This window comes from Rhipicephalus sanguineus, chromosome 2, assembly GCF_013339695.2.
Source record: "Rhipicephalus sanguineus isolate Rsan-2018 chromosome 2, BIME_Rsan_1.4, whole genome shotgun sequence".
Lineage (NCBI taxonomy): Eukaryota > Metazoa > Arthropoda > Arachnida > Ixodida > Ixodidae > Rhipicephalus > Rhipicephalus sanguineus.
This window is the reverse complement of record NC_051177.1, coordinates 1,849,674-1,870,906: the sequence shown is the minus strand read 5'-3', so window position 1 is coordinate 1,870,906 and position 21,233 is coordinate 1,849,674. Positions and strand designations below refer to the sequence as shown.

The 21,233-nt window shown below is 46.2% G+C and overlaps 1 protein-coding gene across 2 annotated transcripts in view; it reads right to left on the bottom strand.

Moving 5' to 3' along the window:
- The window catches only part of LOC119382338 (transmembrane protein KIAA1109 homolog), a 961,129-nt gene that overhangs the window by 77,079 nt on the left and 862,817 nt on the right, over positions 1-21,233 (bottom strand). For both annotated transcript variants that reach the window (XM_049412180.1, XM_049412181.1), the window contains exons 44-46: positions 18,619-18,745; positions 13,389-13,546; positions 13,121-13,326 (exon numbers count right to left, since the gene is read on the bottom strand). In XM_049412180.1, coding sequence (XP_049268137.1) covers positions 13,121-13,326; positions 13,389-13,546; positions 18,619-18,745 — 491 coding nt within the window. The remainder of the gene's footprint in view (positions 1-13,120; positions 13,327-13,388; positions 13,547-18,618; positions 18,746-21,233) is intronic.

The following is a 21,233-nucleotide window of genomic DNA, read 5'->3' as shown; positions in this document are numbered from 1 at the left end:
CGTGCCAGTCCCTCTTCTTCCTCCTTCTTTCAGCGCCGCGTTACAATATGATAGCTTGCAGCGATCGCGGCGGCTTGAAACAAGGCGAGGAATAAGGCAGTGGACTCCAGTACATTGAAAAGCCTAGCTTTCAAGCTTGTCCTGCAACTTGATCTACAGGACCAGGGAAATGGTCAAGGTCATATGTGGGTGGGGGGGGGGTGGCTCTTTGCTATTCCCAGCAGGAAAAGGGTTGCCAAGCGATGGGCTGTCTGGCTGCACAGAATACGGCAGGAAGAATTTGTTCCCCCGACTAATACCCGCCTTTGTGAGGTAAGCGTTTCATTGAGAATTCGCAAATCTTGTTTCAGAGAACGTTTGCATGTCCCCTGCACCAGTGCAGCTTGTTTCATGTGGTTGCCACAGCAGGTTCATGCACAATGTTGCCGGGCAGCTCTTAATTATGTTTGGCGTAAAACTGACGTCCTTGGGCTCACATATAACGATCAGTGTGCCATGAAAACTGATTGCTACAGAGTGGTATTGCGTGAGAGGACTGTATGACGAACATAAATGACAGGTGGTACCATGAAAATAATGGCATGCAAGTCATGTAAAGCATGATTTACATGCCATGCTCATGGTGCACACGTGGCTGGTTCACTGGCTTGATATGCACCAAAATCAGCATTGTGTGATGTGACTGTATGACGAACATAAATACCAGGTGGTAACATGAAAATAATGGCACGCATGTCATGTAAGGCATGATTTACATGCCATGCTCATGGTGCACACGCAGCAGGTTCACTGGCTTGATATACACCAAGATTGGTAGTGCGTGACATGACTGTATAATTGTGACCTTTGTATCAATCCGGCAGATCCCATGCATTGTGGGAATCAATCTAATGTGAAGCAGCCAGCAAAGAGCTGCATATATCGCCTTGTTCGTCTTTAATGAGAACAGACAGCAATGCCAAGGAAAGTATAGAGGGTGTTATTTGTAGTAATTAGAATATAAATGTGAAGAAAGTAAAGTGGATGAAAAGATAACTTGCCGCCGGCAGGGACCGAACCTGCGACCTTCGAATAACGCGTCCGATGCTCTACCACTGAGCTATGGCGGCGGTCATCTCCCCGTCCACTTTATAGGGTATATATGTGGATTGAAACTTAGGAGTGTCAGTCAGCGCCAGTCGCAACCATGGCGGCGCGTGTGGAACACTCTTTTTTCTGCCTTTTTGGCGTCACAATGTTATTCTCGGCATCGACTTCCTCCAAGAGTGTGGTGCTTTCGTCGACTGTGGTACCGGTGAGCTTTCTGTAAGTGGTGACATTGTTCCTGATCTCGTTGACGAGCCGACGCTTGCAGAAGACACACTGATTGTTTCCGAAGAGCTCACAGTACCACCATGGTCCATGAGGTCGATTGCCGTATCTTCTTCAGTTGCTGTCGTGACATCCTTTGATGCTGTCGTTCAACCTCTCACGGCTACGTGTGCAAAGAAAGACATAATAGTACCTCATTGTGTGGTATTGATTGATAACGAACAACGTTTCTGTGGGCGTTTAAACTGTTCGCCAGTGCTGGTTATTCTTCCTCGAGTAATGCAGCTCGCACTGCTCGATGATGCCACGGAGAGTTCTATTGCTGCCATAGACGCCGAAAAAAGTGACAAACACTTAACGATTTCCAAACGCAGTTCCTCCTACGAGACACACATTTTGACTATGGTCAGCAAGACGCTACGGTCATGAGCAACAAACGCTGGTTCAGCTAATAGAATGACATGCGTCTGTGTTTGACTTTGGCGAAAAGGAGAAGCGACTGTCCTTACCGTGTTCGCGAGCCCAACACAGGATTGATACAGGCTCTGCTCATCCGGTTCGGCAAAAACCTTACCGGGTGTCGTCATCGGAACGGAAAGTCATTGCTGACCAAGTTCAGGATATGCTGCACAAAGGCGTTACTGAAGAGTCGTGCAGCCCGTGGGCAGCGCCTGTCATTTTGGTTAAGAAGAAGGACGGCTCTTGGAGATTCTGCATCGATTATAGACGATTGAACGCCTTGACTAAAAAGCATGTGTATCCGCTGCCTCGGATCGACAACGTCATTGACTGCCTGCACTCAGCTTCTTACTTTTCGTCACTTGACCTAAGATCAGGGTATTGGCAGATCCCTATGCACCCTGCTGACAAGGAAAAGACCGCATTTGTGACGCCTGATGGACTGTATCAATTTAATGTTATGCCGTTTGGGCTTTGGAATGCTCCCGCAACTTTTGAAAGATTTATGGATTCGATTCTTCGCAGTCTTAAATGGGAAGTGTGTTTGTGCTATTTAGACGACGTGGTTATCTTTAGACGCACATTCGACGAGCATAACGCCCGCTTAAGCCTCGTTCTGGACTGTGTCAAAAAGGCTGGCTTGGTTTTGAACTCGAAGAAGTGCCGCTTTGGTGAACTGACAGGCATTGGTCCTCGGTCATCTGGTCGACAAAGATGGTGTCAGGCCCGACCCTCGAAAAATTGAAGCAGTCAGCACCTTTGAGCCACCCAAGTCTGTAAAGGAACTCCGCAGCTTCCTAGGGCTATGTTCTTACTTTCGACGCTTTGTGCTGAAATTTGCGGACATCGTGTATCCATTGAACAGCCTCTTGCGAAAAGACAGCTCATTCGAATGGACATCTGAATGTGATGCTGCATTCTCTCAACTAAAATTTATGCTGACGTCAGAGCCTCTATTTCGTCACTTTGATCCATCTGCGCCTACTGAAGTGCACTGTGACGCAAGCGGTATTGGCATCGGGGGCGTGCTCGTTCAGCGCCATAATGATGAAGAGCATGTGGTCGCCTATACGAGTCGTTCTCTGAGCAAGGCAGAAAGGAATTATACCGTGACAGAGCAAGAATGCTTGGCAGCTGTTTTTTCTATCAGAAGTTTCGTTGTTGCTCGTATGGGCGTCCGTTCACAATTGTAACCGACCATCATTCCCTGTGTTGGCTCGTTACCCACCGAGACCCTTCTGGATGCCTTGCGCGCTGGGCTTTGCGGCTCCAAGAATTTGACTTTAATGTTTCATACAAAAGTGGCAGGCGTCATTCCGATGCGGATTGCCTTTCTCGTCTTCCTTTGTCAACAACGGAAGATAATGCGGACACCTCCGACATCTGCTTTGCTGCTCTCTCTGACACGTTTTCCTGATGCCACTATCTTCCAGCGGGAACAGCCCAATGATTTATGTTTGGACTCGTTGTTCGCCGACGCTCGCAGCCCTAAGGGCAGCAGTCGATTTTGCCTTCGAGATGGACTTTTATACAAGATAAATTACTTGGGTCATGGTGCGCGGTATTTATTGGTTGTTCCCGACAGTCTGCGACGTGACGTTCTCCATGTCATGCATGATGATCCGACGTCAGGTTATCTTGGATTCATTCGCACCTTACACCGAATGCAGGAACGGTTTTACTGGCCTAAAATGTGAACATGTACGAAGCAATACGTCTCGAGCTGCGACAAGTGCCAGCGTCACAAGCGACCCACAAGCGCTCCACAAGGACTTCTTCATCCTGTAGCGCCGCCCACTACGCCTTTCAAGCAAGTTGGTATCGATTTGCTAGGACCGTTTCTGCAATCTTCGAACAACAAGTGCTGGGTCGTAGTGTGTGTCGATCACCTCACCCGACATGCGGAAACCGCTGCGATACCATGCTTACAGCCGTGTCCGTAGCTTCCTTCCTGTTGCGCTCCGTTGTTCTTCACCATGGACCGCCTCGTGTAATCATTAGTGACCGTGGTCGCCAATTCGTTGCCGACACTGTCGTAGAATTGCTTCACCTTTGCACTTCGCAGTTCCGCCACTCAACGCCATATCATCCCCAGACAAACGGGCTTGTCGAACGTACAAACCGCACCCTAACTAATATGCTGACTATGTACGTATCATCGAAACACAAGAACTGGGATGATGTCTTGCCATTTATAACCTATGCTTATAATACAGCGAAGCACGAAACCACAGACTTCACTCCTTTCTACCTGCTCTACGCTCGATCTCCGCGCAGTTGCCTCGACACAATACTCCCATTTGCGCTTCATACGGACGACTCAGTTGCCCAAACATTATGCCGTGCTGAAGAAGCCCGCCAAATTGCTCGCCTGCGCACACTGGCATCGCAAGACTGATCCAAGCAGCGGTATGATCGACGCCGCGACGATGTTTCATCCGAAAAGGGTGACTTTGTGTGGTTGTGGACCCCCCCAACGCAAACGTGGTTTATGCCAGAAATTTGAGGGCACTAAAAGCGCCGCGCGTTAGGCGGCAGTCACGTGGTATTTTTTAAAATTCGCGCGCTTTAAAGAAAGGCCTGGAAAAAATTAAGCAGGGGAGTTATGTTAACAGAGATTTAAAAATTCGATGTTCCTGAACAAGCGCTACAACTTTCGCATTGAAAACTTTTCTTTAGAGTTAATATTTAAAAAGTTCATTAAGCAATCTTTGTTAATTACCGAGCTTGGCGGATTGAAAAAAATATTCTGACGTGCTCTATATGGCTCAGAACAATACTGTACTTATTGTAGATGCGTAGCGCCTATGCTTAATTTCTTAATACTTGGTGCTTTTTAGCTGAAACACCCTGAAGGCTCCCCAAGCATTGCTTAGTGGCGCTGCTGCTCTTGACAGGCAGCGCCATCTCTGGCATAAAAATACAAACTGGGTGCAAGCAACGTGCGTTTTCCCTTCTCTCCAATGCTCTGCCGCTCGCTTCCGTGCACGTGCAGAGCTCTCGCGGTGAACTTGCGGCGCCTCACTACGTACTGCTGGCAGTGTGGCTTCAAAAGGATCATCAAGCTTGACTAGCACTTCCGAAAAGCAAACTTGATAAAAGGAGAGAGGCTCGTCAATCACGTTTACGGTGAAGAGCAGACGATCAACGACGACGACACCCGACTCAAGGTGGAATGCACTTCCCAAGTCGCGATTACACCGTGTAGGACGTATACCTCGAGGTAAGTCTCATTCTGTCATGTTAAAGATGAATAATGGTCCACATGCACTCCGAAATGAAGCCGTGCATGCTATCAATGTTCTGCTGTGTGGACTACGAATCATATGATTGTTGTTTTCATATGGCATGCTTGCAGTAGCAGCCGTGTACTTTTGTGAACAAACATTTGCGGCGTGCAAAAACAAGAAATGATACGGCTATGGCACTGTTTCCTGAGAAGTTTAAAGTCAAGTCCTCCGTGCTGCTGCAGAATCACCCACTGATTAAGACGCGAGGCAGCTAGCTGAGCTTTAACCACTGTGAAGCACGATGAACTGCTCGCCTCGTTTTTTCGGTTCTCGCGTCATGCTTGCACTCTCTTTTAATGAGGATATCGACGTGCAGGCGTATAAAACCTGCTGCGCGAATGCGGCTAAAAAATCGCACAAAGTCAGAAGGTGGTTACTTCAAGGTTGCGGTTGCAAAGCATGTATTAAGTGCCAGTTATATTTAGCGGCTTAAATATCACCCTAATGAAGTGACAAAAAAAGCAAACCTGCAGAACGAGCACTGCAGAACGATGTCAAAGCTTGCTGAAAATGCACAGACGTCCATTCCAGCGTGATAAAGCAGCCTTTCCGACGCGTGAATTGCAGGCGCCGAACTTCTGACAACGTGCCGAGTTCAGCTGAATTCAACCAACTGCACAACGCTGACGGTGTAATGCGAGTGTGAATGTTCAACAATGACGCGTAGGTCTCACAAACACGGGGAGTCAAAACACAAAGTTGTTTCACCTACAGCCGTAAGTTAACTTTCACAATGCGAGAAGACAGCGCGTAATCATTACTGTAGTCGCTGCGTGCATGTGCCGAGTTACATACTGATTCATGTAGTCGAAATGAACGAAAGCGATGAACGACAGCCAAAATAGAAGGCGAGACAGCACTGTCAGCTATCCAGGCTTGCCGCCTTTATTTCTCGTGCGACATGCCTGATAACCGGTACAGTTTCACACGTGAATCGCGTGCCTCGGTGTTGTCTGCATTGTTGTGGCAGGCCATGACACAGCAATACTTCGGACCTCGCTTGTGCTTCCGCGGGGTCGCTGCTGCCAATGTGGAAATGCAGCTTCGCACAGCAAGCCTGTCGGTTCAGCGTGCCAAGCTGTCGGCACAGCGCCCCAGTTCCCCGCACCGATTGGGAAATGCATGTGCGTGCGTGTTCCCGCTGCCGACAAACAGGCTGAGTCAGCTGCGCTTGCACCCAGTTGCGCCAGAGCTTCTCTCCAGAGCCACAGCGCGGCGCTGTCGTCGCGCCATAAGCTTGAGCTTGGGTTACCTATAGACTAGACCCGGTGGATTTATGCGAGCTGTCTATATTAGCCTATTTTTCAAAGACAATGTGTTCTCCGTGGAAAATTCATTCTTCAACACAGAGAGTTCCTCTTTGACTGAAAAGCGAGGTAAGAATTCTGAAGACAAAGATTTCTTGAGGGGCCACCCATAGGCACTGAACTGAGCAACCTGCTGCAAAATATTACCTTAAGAAGTGATGGCCAGTAAATCAGCCTTGCTGATATATGACGTGACTAATGAAACTATTTCTCATCCAACTGTTCTGGTACAGACAATTCAAAAGGTAATCTGGACCAAGCATCCGCTACTACATTGTTTGACCCTCTGTGATATTTTAGTATGACATTGTAATATAGGAGAGCCTAGCACATCACGTAGAAGTATGTAACAGGCTTTGATCCACCGAACCAGCAGATAGAAAGGTAGTTCGGTGGTCTGTGCACAAAATGAAATGCCAACCCCACAAATGAATATGCCACTTTTCAGATGCAAATAAACAAGCAAGGGCTTGTGGGGGTGTTATCACATCCTGTAAAGTCGTTTGTGCCTCATGGCTCACGCGCGGCTCGCGGATTAGCTGCTGTTAGCATTAACAGCTGCCGAGCGAGATGTGGCGCTATAGTGCCTAGAATATACTGGCTAGTGTGCTGAGCGGAGGGGGTTTCCTATGGGAGGAGGTGGCAGGGCCGGTGATGCCTTCCAGCTTTCGCCGGCAGGCGGCGACGCTTGTCGCAAAGGTGTAGCCCACGCGCCAGTTTGGCCTCCGCAGCTTTAAAGCCTCGTGTCCGAATTTGTCTTGGTGACGTCTGCGTTGTTTTTATCGTGTTTGCGCTGTTCTTTGTGTATGCACGAGTAAATGAGAACTGCAAAGAGTAATGATGCAACGAGAGAAGCATCAGGGCAGGCAGAAAACATGTTTCGTGCCGCTGTGTCAGAGTGGCTATGGTGGCTAGAGAGAGTGGCTATCGCATTTTCTGTTGAAGTACAAATGAGGTTTTTCACTAATATTTTTGTATTAAGCAGTTGTGTGAGTATTTCCCTGCCTGTTAAACATTTTTCACTGTGTTTTGCTGATTTAAGAACTGATATTATGACTATTTGTATTGTGTCTCATCTGTTGAGCATTTGTTTACATTTAGGTGTGCGTTGTGTGTTTTGAACATTACTTATGTTTGATAAGTTCATGGTTAAGTTGTGGAACAGTGGTTTTTTCATAGTGAAGCTCTGATTATATTCTCAGTTATTAAGGTGGGGTGAAAGTGAGTTTCGAAGTTTGGCTGTGCAGCAGTGGTAATGAAAGCTATTACTAAAATGTGCGAGGTATCTTAAGGTAGACGCAGGTTGCATTAAAGCTCAAAAATGGTTTGAAATTGTTTAGTATTTTTTATTTGTGTTTGTTTTTCTACTAATGTACTTCTTAAATAAGATATGCCATCTACAGACCATTGCAATTTTGCGTAAAGGTAGCTACTAACACTTTACAGAAGTGGCACTAAAATTGTGAGCGTACAACAAAAACTAGATTTGTTATGTTTTCTTACGTTTGTTGATTTATGAAAATTGCCACTTATGACTGATTTTTTATACTAAAAAATACAAATGCGCATGGGCTACTGCTTCTAGTGCCAGTTATGTAAATGCTATTAGTTAACACGTGGAAATTTTTGTTTTCTAAGCCCACTAGTTCTCGAGAAAAAGGTACAGAAATGACAAAAATGTTCTTTTGAGAAAAACGCAGAAATAATGTTGGGGTACGCGAGCATTATCAGTCAATGTGTCAAAGAAAAAGGACCTAAAATTTGTAGCTTGATTCATGGCTGTGCTAAAAACACGGACAACAGAAGAGACGTACACAGGACGGGCGCAAACTACCAACTTTATTACTGAACGCCAAAGTAAACCTATATATGCACGAATCTCATCACGTGCTCTCTTTTACGCCCCTTCGTGACTGATTGGCAACACACCCCCTGGGGCTATCTTTCTTTGAAGCATGGTCATGATATGGTAAAAAATTTACAAAGAATTGAAAGAACCACAAGGCCGATAAAACTAAAAATTGGAAGTAAAAAACCAGGACACTGTGTGTCATTCAGACAAAGCCGTCTAAAAATTGCAGCTCTTTTTGGAGCAAAGTCAAAGAAGGCATGCTTACGCAATGGTCAGACTTCTTGTTAATAAAATAGGCCTCAACAACTTCCCTTTGCAACTTGTTGCTTGATTTAGACAAAAAAACCGTGTCTTCGAAACTTGGCATGCACCCGCAATGCCTGCAATGAAAGTCTAGGTGCCCCCCGGTATTTGTGCATACCGCTAAGCTATGCTCTCTCGCCCTCTCATTGAAACAGCGCCCCGTCTGTCCAATGTACACACTTCTGCAGGACAAGGGTATTTGATATACCACACATGAAGTACATTCAGTGAAGACTTTGGCGTGGCGTTTGTTGCACACGAAGCGCTTTTCCTTGTGCATCATTGCACATACTTTAGCCAGTTTGCATGGGGCGGTAAAAACCGTTTTGACACCAAACCGATTAGCAACTTTCTTTACATTGTGCGATAAACGGTGAACGTAGGGCATTACGTGAACTGGCTGTTTGGCTGCACTAGGCTGCTTTCCTTTTCCTTCTGTTTTCACATTCTACAAAATACGTTCACAGCAACTCCAGATAAGCTCAGAAGGATAGCCAGCCTTGCTCATGCGTTCAACTTGATAGGCAAGGCTTTTCTCGAACCCTATGTTGGCGTGATTTCTCTAGAGCTGAACGGCAGCAGAGCGTCGCAATGCCTCTTTTTGTTAGCTTGGAATGCGCGCTGTTACGTGGCAATAAAGCTTTGCTTGTTCTTGGACTGTACATCCAACAGATGTGACCTCGTTCAAATAATAATCTTAAATCCAGGAATTGTAGGCTACTGTTTCATGAGTGAACCTGAGGCCATTGGCGACGATAGAGAACTACTCTATGATCAAAGAAATATTACTATGAAAAATGGCATCGCTATAGGCTTCAAAGAAAACAATATAATCATCAACGTACCTAAGTACGCGGCACACGCCAATACGAGACAAAGGGGAAGTAAGTTTACGGTCGACGGACGCAAGGTAAATGTCACTTAGTAGTGGGGCGACTAAGGACCCAATGCATATTCCTTTCTTCTGAATAAAGTACTTATCTGCATGTGTTATAACCGAGGAGTTCAGATAGAAGTCCAAAATTTCTAAGAAATGTTCTGTACTCACACCGGCTTCATTCTGGAACGTGAGTTCCCCATTGTGCTCGATGCACTCCCTCACCGCACTGTAGTGTTCGTCGTGTGGAATAGAGTAATAAAGTTCCTCGACGTCCACAGAGAAGGCTCTCGTGTCGGGGGGTAGGTCTTCACGTAGAATATTCACGACGTCCTTGGAGCTTCGAACAAGGAAAGGATCGTTGATGACAAGGGTGCCCAGAAGCCTCTGCAGGTAGCTCCCAACGAGTCGTTGCCATGTGGCCCTCTCAGAGACGATCGCCCGAAGCGCCCGTCCTGTGTACGTCTCTTCTGTTGTCCGTGTTTTTAGTGCAGCCATGAATCAAGCTACAAGTTTGCACCAACTGGCCCAAATGAAAGCATTACTGGACCTAAAATTCTTTTTGAAACTGCAAGTACCCAAATGTGATATATTTTCTGCAAGATAAAGAAATGCTGTATCAGGTAATTTTGAAATTCCAAAATTGAATTTTTTTACCAAAGGAAGCCTCATCCTCGCCTCAACCTGTTAGTTCATTGCGATTAAAAACAAGAGCCCATATTCACAAAGGTGCCTGGCACTTGATTTTTTCAGGCAATATTGCAGCCAATCACAATGCTAGACTAATGAAATTATCTAATTGAGAATGTCGATCTTGACTAATGACCCCTGTTTGCTTTCTTTGCACTTACATTTCCTTCTGTTAAAATGAAATTCAAGCTCCAGACACATTCGTAATGTTTTTTTATGCGTGTGTGAAGTGAGCAGTACCTTTCAAATAAAATGCATGAGTAGAGAATCCTATTCAGACTGGCTTGTGTTCATGGCATGTGGTCAAGAAAATACGGATGCCATGCGGGAAAACGCAGAACAGTGAAAGTGAGCCCACCCCACCCTACATTTGCGTATAAACGATGCTCTGTTAACTACAGACTTGCTCATGTAGATACAACAATGCAGTATAGCCACAGCTGAACTGCAGAAACATCGAAACAACTGATCCGAGAGTATGGGGCCTATGCTGATATCTGCAGCACTGGGTGAGCAAAATTCATCCTGTTTGTGAAAGCGAACAATGTGCAAAAATTAGTGTCATAATGTGTGCAAGAAATATTAGTGTATTTGTGTGATACCAGCATTACACGGGATTTTGCGATTACTGTCGACCCGCTCCGAGTCAAATATCTGCTCGCGAGAATTATCGTAGCCACTGATAAGACTACCTGGGCGCATGATGCACTCTGCAAGTCCATGATGGTGCATTATACTGAGTGTGATGCACCGCTAATATAATAAAATATGACGACGACTGAGAAGTGCGAATTTCAGTTGACTGGATCGACTTCGAGTAAAATCGCTACGTTGAAAACGGCGCGAGAACGGGATGAAGGCGAAGGATAACAAACAACACAAGCGCCGTTCCTTAGCCTTCGTCCCGTCTTCGCGCTGTTTTCAACAGAATAAGATGTACTAACTGGCCCTTCAAAGCACCCTGCTATCGCCAGCGAATGTTCACGTGTAGCAGCGAAGAATCCGAGTCGGACTTGATCGCAATCGAAATTGCCGTGAGCCATCCTTACGACACGATTCCTTGCATCTAACGTGTCAACCTTAGCTGATTGTTTTCAACTGGCAAGTTGGGTGTATCGTAGTATATATTAATTGTGACTTTTCTACTTCACTTTGGTGGTGAAGCACAGAGCCGCGAGAACTAGCAGACGACCGTGAGGTATGTGTGAAACGCTTCGTCATTTTGTAGTGCCCAATCAGTTGAGGATTCTCTGCGGGCAGTAATTTGCGCGCTAAGATTTCCTTCTTCCGATCGAGTATTTTGACGAGTGTGTTAAAAGGAACGAAAAACACTGTATTTGCAGCAGAAAGCGCCGTGCTACGCAGCTGCAAGCGCAGGAGATGCCGACGCGCGATTGACCATAGCGAGTTGCAGTGCCACCATGCGGTGACTGTGGGAAGGCATCAGCGCGGTGGCCACGCCAAAGCACGCGCTCAGCACACTAGCCAGTATATTCTAGGCACTATAGTGGCGCTGTGCTCGTGCGGTGTAGGCTTAGCGCAGTGGCACCAGGAGCGCCGCCTGGAAGGTTAGGCTGACGTGCAGGAAACAACAGCAAGTCTTTATCTTGGGGGTTTGACGGCGTGCGTGGATGGACGTCTCCCGCTGAGCCTCTCCTTTTTTCACACTTAGAGCCTTGGAAATGCATAAAAAGGGCTAGTCTAGTTTTGTATTCAAGGAGCACATCAGTTGTGTGTTCACTGCGAGCTTGCTCTCGGTTCCACTTCCTTTGGGACGCATGTGTGACAGTGGCACAGAATGGCAGCAGTCACAATGCATACGAACAAGCGTGTCGCTAAATGTTGCTCTCTGAGCATTACACGAAGATCTAGAAATGTGATGACAACCAACTAGCTCTCACCTTGTGTTTCCTACTGAAGAGAGCCAGGCCACTTAATTTTTGGCAACACCTTTTTCCCGGTTCTGTATTTACTTGAGCACACCAACACAACACTTGATGCGATAGACCAGCCACAAGAAAATACGCTGCATAACATAAGGCACAAGACAATGGCTTGGGAGTCTCACAAATCCTGCACATGTCAAATCGGACGGTCGCTGGTGAACAGAAGCTGTTGGCCGGAACGATTCTGCTGGCTCATCGCACGCACTGTAGCTCCACAAACACTGGTCTCTTTTCTCGCAGTGCAAAATGACGCTTTCTTTGTGGTGCAAACTCTTTCACAGGGTATAGATTTGACATTGCAGATTGGTGAAACAAAGGGTTTCCAAAGGGAAATATTTTGTTCCCCAATTTTTGGACTCCCAAGGCGCGTGTGCCCCTAAACCAATAATTCAATGACTATGGGCTGGTTTCATTTCTGCAAGCATTTCACATTTGTACTGTTCCCAACAAAAGAAGCCCAAGGGGACAGCAAGATATTTTGATTATTATTCATGAAAAGGGTTTCCAACAGGACTACTTCCCGCACAGTGTAAAAATTATGCTTACCGTGACAAGGTTGGTGGCAATATCTGTGAGTGCAATGTGTGACAGCTCGCATGGTCGTTTGCTTGTACCAGAAGAGAGTGCTTGACATCTTGACTCCACACAAAAGACGAGGAAAGGAACGACAAAACGGGCGCTAAAATACGCCAGACTCAAGTCCTTCTGAAGCAGAAGAGTGTGCACCAGCATTTTCCTGTGCCGGCAACTACTGCGGGCCACAATGGTCTGCTACTGCTCTGAATCACACACACTTCATGCGATGTAGTGACCAGAACATACACAGCCGTAGTTCATGATACAGCAATGTTGGTGCCCCTGTGTTTGCTAGGAATGTGTTAAAAGGCAAGAAACATAGCTGTATAAGGTAATTTCTTGTGTTCCCCTTCACAAATGCTGGCCCTGGGAAACTGTATAGAATGGGAACATTTCAATGGTGTTGTACAGACTTTGATCAGCTTGTTTTCTGGGTTCTTCCCCAGCATACACTGAAGACAGATTGCGGGCAACATGCATCAGGATGCAGTGCAAAGTAATGAACTCACCTGGCCATGGACAAACAGCAGGGCTGGACGCTTGGTAGCTTCACAGCCTTCACAAAGCCGCCATTCATCGCGCAGCTCCACAGTGAGCTGGGAGACACGGCCCATGAGCACGCTGCTGCCCATGTAGTCGAGCCGGCTCTCAGCTGCCCACAGTGCTAGTGTCAAAGTGTGCACAGGCTCCCGACCCCAGCTCTCCTGCAGGCCCACTGCATCGTGGCAGGCGGCTCAGTGCATGCGTACACTACAGCAGCCATCCTCAAGCACTTACTGTGTGTGTGAATACGGCTCAGCTCAATGGCCCCTCCAACAATGCCTCCTTTGGCATCAAGGCTGGAGCCATCCAGGTCCACTGCCAAATTCAGGTCCTTGTGGCCCCGGCTGTCAATGGCGAGGCGACCCTGGGACCTGAACCCCTGTGTCAGCCACCTGAGCATTCATCGTTTGGTGAGAACTCTGTACACGTTAATGCAACTAGCAAATCGAGATCTGTGGACTGGCTCCCACATGTTCAAAGGGCAAGTACAGTGCAAAAAAGCACTGATTCACTAACACTTTTGTGTGCCATAATGAAAGCTAAGACGGTAATCCAGTTCATAGTAAAGTGTGTGCCTGGCATCCACTTAAAAGATTGCTGGTGATGTAATGCAAGTGCAATGCCATATAAACGCTACCATGGAGCTTTAGAGCCTGAAACAGGGCTCTGATACAGTGATTTGCAAAGCGATCAGATGAGGTAATCTGAAAAAAAAAAAAAAAAAAAGGACCTGCAACAAGCAACCATAGATCACTACTGTGTTGCTAGAGCAGTAGTTGCATGCACGCCCCCACAGTCACACCTTTTATGCGAAGCTTTTATGCTTCCCAAACTGGTGTTGTAGGTGTGACCGCAAGAAGTGCACACAAATAAGGCCCTCAAAGGTGCGCCAGTCACATATAACTGCTGCTCTCCTCTCAATCGTGGGCTTGTCGACGATCAACCATTTCTGATACGTCAATCTGATGTTTTTATCAAGGTGACTTGTCATTTCACAACGCCACGTTTCAATCTTGCCTGCATGACCATCGTCGTTGCTTGTAGCAACTGGAGGAAGGAAAGCATTGCGCAATGGCATAGAAAGAAAGGAACAACATCAGCCTTGCCCCTATTTTCCCGATAGGGCTCCTGAATTTTTTTCTCCCTAAAGGACACCAAAATTGAAACCTCGAGACGTTTGTGTTGCGGGGGTGCTATCACCCCCTGTAAAGCTGTTTGCACCTCATGGTGCACGTGCATCTTGCGGATAGGCCGCAGTTGGGTTAAACGGCTGCCGAGCGAGCAGTGGCGCTGTGCTCACGTGGGTTAGGGTTAGCGTGGTGGTGCCGGCAGTGTCGCCCGCGGGAGAAGCTCGGCCGGCGGACAGAAAACAGCAGCGAGCCTCTTTGGGTCTGGCGGCATGCGTGGGACGTCTCCCGCGTGGGGTCCGTGGGGGACAATACCGCGGCTCGTTTCCCACGGTGCCCTCTTGGGGAGTCGAACGTCGGCGATGTCACATTCGCGGTGCATTGTATGTCTAATTATGTTGTCTTGGGTGTGTGTCATGTTTTCTGGGTGTTTGGCATTGTATAAGGTTACTTAGCATGGTACTAGTTGTGTATCAGATTCGGCAGGCGGGCTCGTTATATGTAAAAGTATTTATAAATGTACATGTGTTGGTTTGCCCGACGGTGTCTACCGTCTCCGTGTGTTCCGAGAGTGGCGATGTCGTATGACCCCACAGTGTTGTTTGACTTTCCTGTATACGTGGACACTTCTGACAGACTATTAGTGACGAACGTTGACTTAAAGATGCTCATCTGAGTTGGCGTGACGTCGTCAGTAGTATGACGCAGATCGAGGCCTCGTGTGACGTACGTTCCACGAGTAAAGCAAGTATTGTGGACGTCACAGAAAATTTGCGGGGCACACACAACACCACGAATGGCACCCGGCGAGAAATATTGTTCCTCACCCCTCGGTTGTCGGGCTGCTCTCGAGGTAGTTTTGTGAGAGGACATGCGCTCAACAGGTTTAACTCATACCGAGGCACCCACATCGTTTCAATCTCTACCGTGTGCGGGGCCCCAATTTGAAAACTGCACTTTCAACGTCACCACAGCTTGAGTGCGTGTGATCTTTGGCGCTAGTTTCTTATGATTTTTAGGCGGGCGTTTCGAAGTGATGATGCTAAAATGGTCACAATTAATGACGCTAGCATTAATTATACAATATGTTTGAGCATTTACGATTCAATTTTGGGATTAGCAGACACAAAGCTTTTGGGATTGCACACACAACCCATTGTCTTTAATCTGGCGGCGCCTCGATTTCATGCAACGTTTGCACGCACCGCGGCAAGAGGGGTTGCGTGCACTGAGCCGCTTCTAGAGTCTTTCGCGCCCTGCTCCCTGGCCGAAGCCGAAAGGCTCCGTTTCCCTGCTTGTCCTTTTCCGCTTGACCTTTAAAGTGTATGAAGCAAAAATTTTTTCACTCATATTTGCATCCCTTTATTTTGCAATCGAACAAATCAGCATCATTGGCTAGACGAGCTCTCTGGCAGTCTTGCCACATATTTCATTTTTGTGTTTGACAAAGCAAACTTGCCAAAAAGTACGGTAACAACGATGCTCTCAGAAACTGAATATCTTTTGTTCTAATGCAGATAATAAAAATCTACTTAAAGGTTTCTTTCTGCAGAAAAACTTAAAAAAAGAGTTCCTTCTGCTTAAAATCTGCAGAAAAACTGAATAAGTGTATTAAATTTCCTTCAGTTAACCCAGCTAATAACATTTTTTTTCAAGACCCACGTCTCCCCTTAACAACAGTGCACAAACCTAGGTACTCATCACATGCTCATCACAGTATGTCACACGTGACATACTCTCTGATGCCACCAGATAATATACCTCAGCAGAACTTGCCCACACTCAAAATGACAGACTGATGAGCTAGTTGGTAGTACATTAATTCACACAGTAGTGCAAAGAACGCACTCAAAATGACACACTGACGAGTAGAGACTGGATTTTAGGCAAATGCTCCTATCCCGCCATTTTGATACATGAGCATGAATTAGAGGTTCAGAAGGGCTTTTATAGCGTTTTTATAGCGCCTATAAATGCCTATTTTTGGGGTTCGTGCCTAAATGCTTACAAATGTCTATAAATGCCTATTTTCAACATTGGTGCTCATGTGAACACTATTTAGCCTCAAGTTTCGCTCCCGGGTGCAGTTTGAGTCTGTTATTCATGTTATCATGCAACACTGACTGTTTGGAACTATGGGGTTCAACCTAGACCTCTAGTTAAACCGACTCCCAGAAACAACCGCTAGCAGCAGTGAAGTGGGACACGCCGGCGAGCATTTGCTGCCGCGCTGACATCGCGCGGGCAGTTGGCGAACGTGAAACTGCGGAGAGCCATCAGCAGAAAGGGGAGCGAAGAACAAAAGAAGAAAGAAAAATGTGATGTGCACGCAGCTTTTGATTTGTTTGTAATTGACTTGTTAAGGCATTCACTGCAGTAGCGTAGCCAGAAGTTGTTCTGGGGGGCTCAACTATATTTATATTCATGCACGTGTGTTTATATATACACATGCAAGACTGAAAGGATTCGGGGGCTTGAATCCTCCTCCCCTCCCTAAAACGACTGGCTACTACACGAGTGGTTCACTGCCAGGGGAGAAATTGGCTCTATGCGATTCGATCCGGTCGACAGGAGGAATCCCTCCCTTCTGGTCTTTTAGCGATCTGCTCTGCCCTTCTCAGTCATGCCACGCCCCTGAGAGTGTTGATTCAACAGTGGACACTTGACTCCCCGTGCGGAAAAAAGCACAATTGCACAGCTACGTTCAACTGTTGAAACCTTTGTGCCATCTTAAGCAATAACATTTCTGTTTTCCTGTCATAGACAGAGGTCGCACGTCTTTCCTTGAAATTATTTGCATTTATGTGAAAATTTATTGGGCCTAAATTTACGATATTGGAGGCATAAAACATTGTTTTGCCTGCCTATTTTTGGCGCCTAAACCAAGCTCTTTTAATGCCTCAAAATCCGGCCTCCATTTATTAGGCCTAGAACTCCTACAACTGCTCCTATTCCTGTGCCCTGGATGCCTCTTCCAATCCCTTTCTTTTAAATTTCGTGGAGGATGCGAATTCAGTGAACCTCTCCCACACGTTGTACCTGTGGCCAGTCACCTTTAACGTTTCTCTTGAGGCATGTCCTTGTGCACTTATTACTGTCGTCATCATGCACATATTTTGAAAATGACGATGAATTATGAGCTGGACAAGATTTTGTTGCCGCTACAGCTCTAGTTACATGTATGCAATGCTGTTACGTCAGTGTTGTGGAACACACAATCCCTTGCGAAATAAAAATTCACATGGTTCCTTATGCCTCAGAGGAGGCCAACTTTTTTTTTTCTCTCCTCCGTTGACTGCATTGAAAGCTTTCTGCGTGGTTTTCCAGCACATCTGGGAACACAGGCTCTGCAAGCTCTCTGCATCTCAATGGATTCTGCAGTGCCTCCGGGATCAGCCCAGCTTTGTCCAAATGACGTGATGTGGTGGCTTCATCGTGTGACATCATGTTACACTACGTCATGGTGATGACATGATGATGTCAGAAATTCTGGCAATCTGTGACGTCCTCACATGATGATGATTTTTCGTATCCCTCGTGTTGACACCAATGGCCTATTTTCATGTTTGATGAGGCATCTAAGGCTTTTGCCTAGATAAATTAACTTCTGGGGTTTTACGGGCTAATACCTCTATATGATTATGAAGCACGTTGTAGTGGGGTGCTCCAGATTAATTCTGGCCACCTGGGGATACTTAAGGTTAACAGCGCGAAAATAAGACACGGCGGACAGGAAAAAGACGAGACAAGCGCTGACTTCCAACTGAATTTTTATTGACACGAATGCTCTTATATACCCGGGTTAACAGAAAACAATCGGTAACAGAAGGTGAAAACATAAGCAAAGATATGAAATAACTATAAAACTTCTGAAACTATATATAACTGAAATAACTTCTGTTACCGATTGTTTTCTGTTAACCCGGGTATATAAGAGCATTCGTGTCAATAAAAATTCAGTTGGAAGTCAGCGCTTGTCTCGTCTTTTTCCTGTCCGCCGTGTCTTATTTTCGCGCTGTTAACCTTAAGTATGCACAACCAACTAGCCCAGTCAGCCACTTTATTAAGTTACACCTGGGGACCTTTATGATGTCCTCAATCTGAGTGCATGAATCTGCTTGCATTATGCTCCCATCGAAATGTGGTCACCGTGGCCAGGAAGCAAATCCGTATTCTCAAGCTTACTTTACTCAATAGGTATTGGGAAAAGGTGCACGGTGTTAAGATCACTGAAAGATTGTTACATTTTGGAAGATTATTCATGTGTTAAAGCTCTACTGTAAGGCTTACGTCAAAAATTGACCTCTTTCATTTGGCAAACCAAGCAGTATACTCACGAAGTATTGCCCATGACATTGCCCATGTTCATGTGAACATTGAGACGGGACAGGTTCAAAGCATACAGCAGAAGTGTTTCCCATGCTTGACCCCTGGGAGGTGCTGCTGGTCGTTCTTGAGGAGGCGCTAGGGCAAAACCAAATGAATGATTAGAAAAGACCTTTTTCAGCATTTCCAATTTTTAGACAAAGCTGCATGCAAGCCGAATGTTATTGTGCTGCGTGGAGCAGAAAATTGACACTCTCATAATAATAATAATAATAATAATAATAATATCTGGGGTTTAACGTCCCAAAACCATGATATTATGAGAGACGCCGTAGTGGAGGGCTCCAGATATTTCGACTACCTGGGGTTCTTTAACATGCACCTAAACCTAAGCACACGGGCCTCAAATATTTTCACCTCCATCAAAAATGGAGCTGCCGCGGTCGGGATTCGATTCCGCAACCTTCGGGTCAACACTCATGTCAAAACATCCAGAAATTGCTTGCTACCTTATTCATAATGTAGCATCTAAGCTGCAAGCAAATGAAAATGGGCCTAATACGTACTGGCTGTCTTGTTGATTGCAAAAGCATTTTTAGTGTTATTTTTCATGCGTTCGTTGAATTAAGTGAAAGTAATACATACATGCGATGTCAGACAGGCCCAATAGTATCTCATTTAGTTCTTCTTGATGGGATCAACTGTCATGTGGTTGACGCCTTATTTTCTCCCATGCACATGTGAAGCAGCTGCACTCTTTCAAATACTGGCTGCCAGTGTATCAATTGTATAGTACACTAGGACAGTACTGACTAGTAGGCATATCGTCGTGTCTAAATCTACAACACTGCCTGCCAATGCATGCTAGCTTCCTTCTAAGCACTGTGAGACACCTCTTCCCATCAAGCTAATTGAAAGCCCTTCCATCGATCCATCACTCCAGCTGGCACAGGAATAAAGTCTGTCCAACTCAAGCCTTGCTTTGCCATTACCACTGTTACTTATTGCGCACCACTTTCAGGACGAAGACTGAACCACACGAACACAAGCACAAACTTACAACTGAATTTATTGGACGGACACATGAAGCTTTTATACAATCGCGTGCCATAGTAATAAACAAGCAAAATGAAAACATTTACAAAAAAGGGGTATATATATACATGATATTACAATACTGATAGACACTCCTGCCGATGAAACACACACCTATCGCATATCCCTGCATTACATATTCAGATACATTATTTCCTTCTGCGTTAGTCCCAAAGATGCCACACTGACGCAGTCATCCTCCAGGCGAACAATCTCGGACGCCTCAATGATTTCACGAGTCATCTGATTATTGTGCCTAGCGACAACCTTGGTTTCACTGAACTTCGGCTGGCATCCGCAATCTCGACAATGCAAGCCTAGGTGGCCTTGCACCGATTTATGCACATTGTTGTTGTGCTCCCTCAATCTTTCATTTAGGCACCTTCCCGTCTGGCCTACGTATTTCTTTCCGCATGTGAGCGGAATCTCGAACACCACTTTTTCTACACAATTCACAAACCTATTTCTGTGGTTAGTTGTGCAAGCACTTGTTCCCGTCACCTTCTCCTTTCTTACGTTACAAAGTGACGACAACTTACGGGGTGCCGTAAAAACTACTTGCACTCCGACACGACCCCCAATCTTTTTCAGGCGATGGGAGACGTCGTGAAAGTACGGTATCGCAGCGGTCCTACGAAAATTCCCTTTCTCGCTCTGGGGATTACTCTGCACTCGCTCCTTCTGGGACTTCTTGACTGCCTGCAATAGAGAGTTAGCCACTGACATAGTGACATAACCTGGATACCCTGCCTGCTTCAGTCGACCCAGTTGGGCTTCAAAGCTTTCTTGCACTAAATGATGGCAAGACTTCTGCAAAGCATTCTTTAAGCACGTGCTTGCAACCCCTCTTTTCACAAGTTTTGAGTGACTGGAAGAGAAGGGAAGCAAGGGCTTACTGGCGCGCGGCTCGTATTTCCAGCACACATGAGAACTTGAAAAGCTTAGCCGCAAGTCGAGAAACCTGATGGTTCCTTCTTCTGCCAACTCGTGAGTCAGCGTCAAGGGACTGAGGCCTGCCTTAAAGGTTTCCAGTACATAAGCAGCCTCGTTCGGACCCGTTCGTGATGTCATCACTAAGAAATCATCGACGAAGCGAAACACTTCCTTCACCCGTGTCATATCCAAAGATTGAGAGAGCGCTCTGTCACATTGTGCCAACAAGAGGTCGCTCAGCACGGGCGCAATGCAGGAGCCAATGCACACCCCTTGCTTCTGTGTGTACACCTTGTTTTCCCATATTATGAACGTCGAACGTAAATAAAATGAAAGAAGCTCGAGGAAACTTTCTACACTCACCAGCGCATGTCACCAGCGGAAAGAAATATGTAGGCCAGACGGGAAGGTGCCTAAATGAAAGATTGAGGGAGCACAACAACAATGTGCATAAATCGGTGCAAGGCCACCTAGGCTTGCATTGTCGAGATTGCGGATGCCAGCCGAAGTTCAGTGAAACCAAGGTTGTCGCTAGGCACAATAATCAGATGACTCGTGAAATCATTGAGGCGTCCGAGATTGTTCGCCTGGGGGATGA